At 39.6% G+C, this 8,689-nt stretch overlaps 1 protein-coding gene across 1 annotated transcript; it reads left to right on the top strand.

Moving 5' to 3' along the window:
- The first annotated feature begins 418 nt into the window (after positions 1–418).
- Positions 419–979, top strand: LOC116549031 (protein POLR1D-like). The gene has a single exon (XM_032274459.1). The coding sequence runs from the start codon at positions 519–521 to the stop codon at positions 954–956; it is 438 nt and encodes a 145-aa protein (XP_032130350.1). The 5' UTR covers positions 419–518; the 3' UTR covers positions 957–979.
- The last annotated feature ends 7,710 nt before the right edge of the window (positions 980–8,689 follow it).

Below are 8,689 nucleotides of genomic sequence, written 5' to 3'. Positions count from 1 at the left end.
GGAAGGAAGGAAGAAAAGAAGGAAGGAAGGAAGGAAGGAAGGAAGGAAGGAAGGAAGGAAGGAAGGAAGGAAGGGAGGGAGGGAGGGAGGGAGGGAGGGAGGGAAGGAATGTGAGAGGGAGGGAAGGAATGTGAGAGGGAGGGACGGAGGAGAGAAATGCTTACATGAATTGTCATTTCTGAAAATACTACCTGACAATGTTCACTTGGCTGATGCAGACTTCCTCCAACTGGGAAAATGGATACGCATGACATATGATAGACAAAAGCTAATATCCCTAAAAAACGAAAAGCACTTGGTAATCAATTTTTTAACTTACTGGAGAAATTGGCAAAAGATTAAAAGCATCAAAGGCCATTCTTAGAAGACAAAATATAATTGGTCTTATAAATTTATAAATTATAAATTATAATTCCGTCGGTCTGTCCTTCCTTCCTGCTTCGCCTCCACGCCTCGGGCTATGGGGCAGAGCCCCCGATACGCTAGCACCACCTGAGGATCCAGAAACCGCCTCCACGATGGAAGAGGACCAGGAACCGGAGAGGAAAGCCATAGAAGAACTGCTTAAGGAGGCAAAACGTGGAAAAACTAGAGCTGAAACAATGGGACCCGCGGGTTGGATGAAGTGTCCTCTTGCTGGTACCAATAAAAGATTTCTAATTAACACAATTAAAAACACATTGCCCTCTCATAAAGAGCAAGACCATGAACAAAAAGAGGGCGATAAGGAACCAGCAAAGAGCCAGGCCCAGAAAGAAGAAAACCCGAAGAAACACAGAAGCCATCCTTACAAGCACAGCTTCCGTGCCCGAGGCTCCGTCAGTTACTCCCCGCCACGGAAGCGGAGCAGCCAGGACAAGCACGAAAGGCGGCCCAGCCGGGAGCGAGGCCAGAGCCAGGGCCAGCCAGCCCTGCGGGCCCCGTGCTCCGGGAGCGGTGTGCAGAGAAGGCGTTAGCCGGCAGGGTAAACATCTGAGAGTGACTTATATATATAAACATATAAATATATAAAACATATAAATGTATGCCCAATCTCACTCTTCATTTTAAAAATAAAATTAGAAACAATGAGAGACTAATCTCAGCTTCTTCCCTCCCCTGTTGATAAGTTGGCAAGCAAAAAGCTTTTGGGTGTGAAAGAAATAAGCACTTTTATAGGCTGCTAATAAGAGAAAAATTGGTGCAAACTTTTGTGAAATAACTTGGCATTATTTATCAAATGTTTATGTGGTTTTTATTTTGCAACTCCACTACTAAGCCTTTATCCTGAGTCTATCCTGCAAATTTACAGAGACAGATAGATGCAATAAGATCTATAGTAATAATTTTTGTAATTATAAAAAAATTGAAAACAATCTGTTTTGTAAGTAGGAGATTAGATTGATAGATTGTGGCCATTCATACAAGGGAATATCACTCAGCTGTTAAGATCGATGACATCTATTTATCCACCAAGATTTATATATACTATGTATGCAAACCAGCAGCTCAGCTTAATGAGTAGATTCTGAAGGCTCAGTGCAGCCTCTGGAATGATACCTGGGTTTGAAACTCTGCCCCACCATTTATAGCTGGGGTTACCTATAGCAAGAACCATAATATCAGTAGGTTTCACTTTGCTTGTCTATGAAATGGGCACAAGAAGAGGACCTACTCATGAGCTGCTATGAAGATAAAATGATGTGAGTTTTGCAAGGTGCTTAAACAAGGGCCTAGCACATAGAAAGCACTATATACGTTTTGGTAAACTATAATAAATACTCATATGGAAAGTCATTTAAAGCACATGAAGTAGAAAGTAAACTGGTGCAGAAGAGTATATCCATATATGGAAAAGAAATGATAGAGGTGAGATACATACTTGCATAACAATAAAACATTTCTGTAAGCCACAATAAGAAATGTTGAGTTTACCTCTAGGATATGGCTAGGAGTTAGATGTTCTTAGGGCCCTTTTATTTTTATTTTTATTTCACTGGGAAGTGGAAGGAGACACAGCAGCAGCAGCAACAGCTCCTGGAAGATTTTATGGCAGGTGTGAGAGACTGTTTCACCCTGAGCTCACAGGTGACCTCTCCAGCGTGGTAGGTTTCATGCTGGAAGCTGCTGGGCTCACATCATCTCGTCTCTGACTTGACCAAAATACTGTCTCGTGTGCGTGTGTGTGTGTGTGTGTGTGTGTGTGTCTCTGTCTGTCTCTCTCACACACATATCCATATTAAAAAAATTAAGATCATGTAGTAAGTATAACTTTTATTTCTATTATTATTATTATTATTTGAGATGGGGTCTCATTACATTGCCCAGGTTGGTCTTGAACTCATGGAATCAAGTGATCTCCTGCCTCACACTCTCAAGTAGCTGGGATTACAGATGCATGCCACAATGCCCAGCCATATTATTTTTAGTTAATAATTTATTGGGGGTGTTTTCCCATTTTACTAAATTTTCTTCAAAAATATGATTTTAATAACTGCATGATGTTCTACTACATACATACACTACCGCCTTTTCTGAACAGAACGAAATGGGCCAAGTGGAGCAGACAATCAAGTCAGTATCCCGTGAGGTCAGCCTACACAATGTATTCACAGTCTTCATTTTTTGCTGCTGTTTGCCATTCCTCCTCGTGGTTATAAAAATGTAGGAGACAAGGGCCTGGCAAGCTAATTCACTTTAAGATACATTATTACTGATATAGGGGAAGACTGATGCTGATACTGATTGGGGAAAAAACACTCTGCATTTTAACCAGAAGCAAACCCTTAATCCAAAGATTTAATGTTTAATGGTAGATTTTCACTTATTAGCAAGATGTGTAAGGGAAACATTGAGGATGGAAGAAATATTTAAATGTAGCCTTTGCAGATTAGACTGGATAGACGTTGGCTGAACTGAAATATGTGGAAACTGGCACAAATAGGCCTTCAATATATCATCCTTTTATTGTTGCAAATCGCTACAGCACACAAGCCATAGCCCGTCAAACAAATCACAATAATTACAACAGACCACAGAGACCCCTGGAATATAAAATCCTGGTTTTCCAGTTTTGCCCAGTCCTGGTTTCTGGCTTTGCTATTACCTTGGGCAAGTTTAATTGACTTTTCTGTGCCTCACTTTTGTCACCTACATAACTTGATCTTCCCTAGAAAGATGGTGAGAAGTGAATGTTCAAAATATTCAATTCCACGCCTTTCACATTGATCCTTCCCTTGCCTCTCCCCCCAAGGGAAGGCTGAAAGTTACAGGAGATGGAACACAACACTTTCGACCAAAAAAAAAAAAAAAAAAAAAAAACACCCATGAACTCAAGTCTTGCCTTAAACACTTACCATCTAGGCAGGCAAGTAATCTTAGCTCCCTTTGCTAATCGATAAAAATAGGCTAAAATATACAAATGCATGCTTTAACTTAAGTGAATGCTCATGTCTGTTGTGCCTATTGCCTGACACTTTTATTGCCATTGGGAGAAGAAGCAGGAGGATAAAAATACTCTGAACATTTTTGAGAACATAATATGAGTTAACTTTTTCGTTTGCTTACCTCCTTTAATCCTCAAAGTGGCTGTCTAAGGTAGATACTTTATACAGAGAGAGATGAAAGCTTAACGTTTACCCCAGTCCACACACTTCAGAAGCAGTGGAGCTGGAACTAAAATTCTAAGACCTCTATCTGCTGCTGCACACTGCCTATGTGATCTTTAGAGGTCTGTAGAGGCACATGGAATACAAGAATTACTATTATCATATTACTAACTGGTTATAAAACCAAAATGACATGAGTCACTGAAGTGGGAGTGACTCACCAACATCTCTATTGTGAGAACTTTTTGTTCTTCAAATCTTTCCTCAGAATGGAAGGAACTAATTTATGATGAAGTGTTTCATAAAATAAAAGCATGATATGTCAATGCCTATAAGTGTATATCCCAATGATAGCTGGATTTTTAGGCACAGATGACTAAGCTTCTTACACGTGTATACACTATATAGATATTCATATAGATATTACACATTTCAGAAAATTATGATATGTGTATATATATATGATGATATATTTGTGTGTGTATGTATATGTAAAGAAGAGATGGTTGGACTCTTACTTTATAGCTGAATGATTGACAGGGAAAATTGAGTAAAACATTTGGAAATAGGCAAATTCAATTCCTTTTCTTTCCCTTTGTAAAGTGAGCCACACACCTTCTAGCTACTTTCTTGGTGAATCATCTTAACATCGTGTCCACTCACATTATTTTGTCTTTCTCACAGAACGACAAAAAATTCATGTCATTCCCACGGAAACCAAGAAAGTGAATCTTACACACCTGTCTTCTCTTCTCTCTTAATTGTGGTCAAATGTCTCATCCTCCATTCAATAAACGTGTTTGAGCTCCTGTTCTGGTGCCAGTGGCTGTGCCAGGCAGAGCAACATGAGGCACGGCATGTGCAAATATAGGAAATCACATTTCTGCTCTCCGGGAGCTCACGATGGAATGAGAAGAAGCTCAGTTTGGGTGGTGAGCCAGTGAGGCTGACTCGGACATGGAGGAGGATGGAGGAGGGAAAGTAGTGAGTAGAGACAGCCAGTGATGATTTTTTGACAAAGTCTGAGAAAGCTGGTTAGAAAACATAAGGAAGGCACCAGGAGACTGTAAGCTTAAAGGATTTCAAGCCACGTGATTTGGGGATATTCATCAGCTGGCTTTAGAAGGAAAGAAATGAGAAAACATCTAAATTCAGGAAAAGAGCAGGGCATTGAGTCATTTTTCCCACCTTGCCATTGACACCTTCCCTACCTCCTATGCTACGGAAAATATTGGTCATCTTGGGTAAACCGCTTGTCCTGAGTCATGTGGTCACGCCAGGGCCCTACATACGAGTCATCACAGCCTCTCTTACCTAGTGTGTACCCCAGACCGTGAGCTGCAGTGGTAAGTGAGGCTTGACTACTCAAGTCAGACAGGTGGCCCTGATGTTCGCTAGCCTTCTCATCTCTGCTAGTGTGCTTGAATTTCCTAATCCTTGATCTCATAGGTGTAATGGAAATAATAATATCTCTCTCACAAGATTGTTTTTAAGTGACAATTTTTAAAAGTACTTAGTAAAGTAGTTATTCTAGTTCCCTGTATATGGCAAACATTCAAAAATTGTACTGAATGTTGTTTTGCTTCTAGATACATGTCATTTTCCTGCCTGGTCTATTCATAACTTCCATGGTTGCTCATTTTATCTCCTGCCTCAGCCTCATTCCTCTCATGTTTAAAAGGGATTCTTGACCTCCTCACACTGCCCAGGGCCACAGACTCCTTCACCTGTTGCCACATTCTCCTGGGTCCCTCCTCCAATGGGCAGTCGGCGAGGGCTGGTTGTGTCCTGTTCCTCAATCCTGCTTCTAAACCTGCCATGAGAGCTAATGTTCATCCGTACTCTGGAATGTTCTGTGGCTAGTTAAAAAAAAAAAAAAGCACAAGTTAAATGATATGACTATACTGACCAAGAGGGAAGCCTAAGGCGTATTATTGAATGAAAAAGGAGAGGTACAGCTTAGGAGGTGTGCTATGATCTCATTTCTCAAATAAAACCTGTTACTTAAAAATATCTATGGTCTAAAATTTTTCTGTAAGAATACATATTTGAGACACCTGTGCTCCTGATCCTCTGACTCAGAGCAGGACTTATACCATTGCCTGCTCAACACCCCAACCCCAGTTCTAGACTCAGACTGGGACACTGGCTCCACTTGCCTGGTTCTTGGGCTATTGGGTTTGCACTGGCAGTATACCGCTGGCCTGCAGATCGCAGGTTCTGGGACTTCTTAGCCTCCATTATCACGTGAGCCAATCTCTTACAGTAAATTGCTTTCTATTGTCTCTTTCTCTCTATAAGGTATATCCTCTTGGTTCCATTCCTCAAGAATACGTGATTTTTACTATTTTGTGTATGTATGTGTATTTTCAAGGAAATTTGTGTAAGTTACAGGCATCGCAAAGACTTCTACCTAAACCAGTCTTTTGCCAAATGGCCATGGAAGGCTGAGTTTGCAAAACTCAGGGTGTTAATGGCTTTTACAGGAACAAAGATCATTTGGTCAAGTAAGTGTAAGAAACACGAAGTTTGGTGAAGTCAAGCAGGTTTATTTCTTTAATGCAAGCTATCTCTGAGGCTTTAATGTGCTCATGCTCCCTGTGAGTCTGCAAAATGGAGAGAGTAGACGGTGTTCTTACAACACCAACTTTTTCTATGGAGTAAGGCCCAGCATTGTTTTTTTGTCAGAGGGGAAATGGACAAAATTTGAGGAATGCTGACCCAAACCAAGTGGGCCAGCTATTTCTCTCCTTAAATATTTCTGGAGTTTTATTGTTGCTGTTAAATCTCTGTTCTCTTTTATTCTATTTCTACCAAGTATTTGTATCAGACAGTTACCTTTCAGTTCAAAACTTTGTCCATTTAATAACCGTATATTCAAAATCTCAAGACCTGGTGAACTTGAATATAAATAACCTCAGGCTGTTTACAGTGATCTCAAAACCAAAATCATCCAGCTAAAATAAGCATCTCCTGTACTCGAGAGAAATATCTCCTTTGCTTAAAAGAGAAAATTTTGCTTTTGAAAAAATACCTGTAAATGTGATTCCTACATGTGAAACACCCTCATCATTATTTGGACCTCACATTTAGAGACTGACTTGATCTTCATCATCAGTGAGTTCTCAGTTCAAAACACAGTATCCTTTAAGCCCTTTTCTGAACTCGTGACCTTGGATGATCCACCTGCCTGCCTCCCAAAGTGCTGGGATTGCAGGTGTGAGCCACTGCACCCGGCCTCTAAGCCCCGTCCTGTTAGCTTAGTCATTAATTCATTCCTTCACTTGTTCCTTTTTATATCCACTTTCTGATTCCATGTCTCCTTCCTCCTACCCTATATTCAAATCTCCTACTAATATATTCAAATACTTAAATAAGGAAGTTTAAGATTTTATGTTTTTATAAACTGTGGAATATTGTTTTTATATTATTTGTGGAAATTATTTCAGTCCTGCTGCCCAGGCTCTTATGAGATTGACTAGATAACTTTTAATAAAATGTTCACAATTAAAACATCACTACTAACTCTTTTAAGTTACATAGGTCAAAATATGCATAAGTCAATGAATTTAGTAGCTGTGTGTGTCTATTTTGCCAAGCAATGGCGAATGCGAAACCAAAAACTACAACATCCAAAGAACATCCTAGTATTATTTGCTAAAAATTGAAATGTTCATTTTATCATTCTCTACATTCTTCTTGCAACAGGAAATGACTTCTGAATACACTGTCTCATTTGTCATTGTCAAGGATTAAATATGAACCAAATTTGCAAGGTACTTTTTTTAAAGTTTGCTAGAGCAGAATAATGTCATTGTCAACACTTTTAAACATTTTATGACTTTGGAATCTTTCCTTCAAAAAAAAAAAAAAGCACGTTGCCAAACTAATTAGAATTGGTCATGAATATTAATGTTTGAGTTGAAAGCAACTGCCACTAGGTGGCAAACAATCTACACATAGACTTAAACAAAAGAGAAAATTATAAATACACTATATCATATTTGCATATTAAACTAGACAGTGCAAAGTAGATGGTTACTGCAGTATCTTCTACATATTGTTAATAATATCGCCACTTGGAAACAAGCCTAACCAGTATAGCGACGAATGCACTTTTTGAAAAGTTAAGCTTTCTTCTGTCTTAAGCCACATTTTTTTTTAAAAGACAGAATGAAAATAGCAGATATTGGCCTTAAATTCTAACATTTGTCATTATCTGGAACTGGAACATGGACATTTATTAATTATCTCATCCATGCTCTCCAAGTTAGGCATCTCTTTATGGTTGAAAATACACTGATGATGAAACTCTATAGCCCTGAGGGACCTTGAACTTCTTGTCCTTGGGCTTCTTGAATGGCTTCATGGATTCTATGTAGTCATCAATTTTTATACCATGTTGGATATAGAAGAGAGAAAGCACCGCTAGGATTTTTCTTTCTCTGTTTGATGCAACCCCCTTGGGAATAGGGAAGATGATGCTATGTGAATAGAGCCAACTTCAGTGCTAGACTGCCAGGTTTGAATATTTGCATAATTTCTCACAAGTTGTGTTCTATGGTTTAAATATGTCCCCCAAAGTTTATGTGTTGGAAGCAACAACCTTGAGAGGTGGAAGCTTTAAGAAGTGATTAGGGCTCGGTGTGATGGTTCACACCTGTAATCCCAGCACTTTGGGAGGCCGAGGAAGTGGGATCACTTGCTTTTAGGAGCTCGAGACCAGCCTCGGCAACATGATGAAAACTCGTCTCTACTAAAAACTAAAAAATTAAAAAATTTGCCAGGCGTGGTAGTGCACGTTTGTAATCCCAGCTACTCTGGAGGCTGAGGCAGAGGAATTGCTTCAACTGGGGAGGTGGAGGTTGCACTGAGCCAATATCGCGTCACTGTACTCCAGCCTGGGCGACAGTAAAACTCTGTCTCAAAAAAAAATTTTTAATTAAAAAAAATAAAATGATTATGTTACAAGGACTCTGCAGTTATGAATGGATTAACACCATTGTTGCAAGAGTAGGATCCTGGTAAAATGATGAGTTCAGTCCCTTCTCCCCCACCTGCCAATTTTCTCTCATGCACATACTCTCTTTCCCTTCTGCATT

The sequence above is a fragment of the Sapajus apella genome, unplaced genomic scaffold (assembly GCF_009761245.1).
Source record: "Sapajus apella isolate SASKATOON/1434 unplaced genomic scaffold, GSC_monkey_1.0 scaffold6, whole genome shotgun sequence".
Lineage (NCBI taxonomy): Eukaryota > Metazoa > Chordata > Mammalia > Primates > Cebidae > Sapajus > Sapajus apella.
The sequence above is the reverse complement of the archived record's forward strand: the minus strand, read 5'-3'. Positions and strand labels throughout refer to the sequence as shown.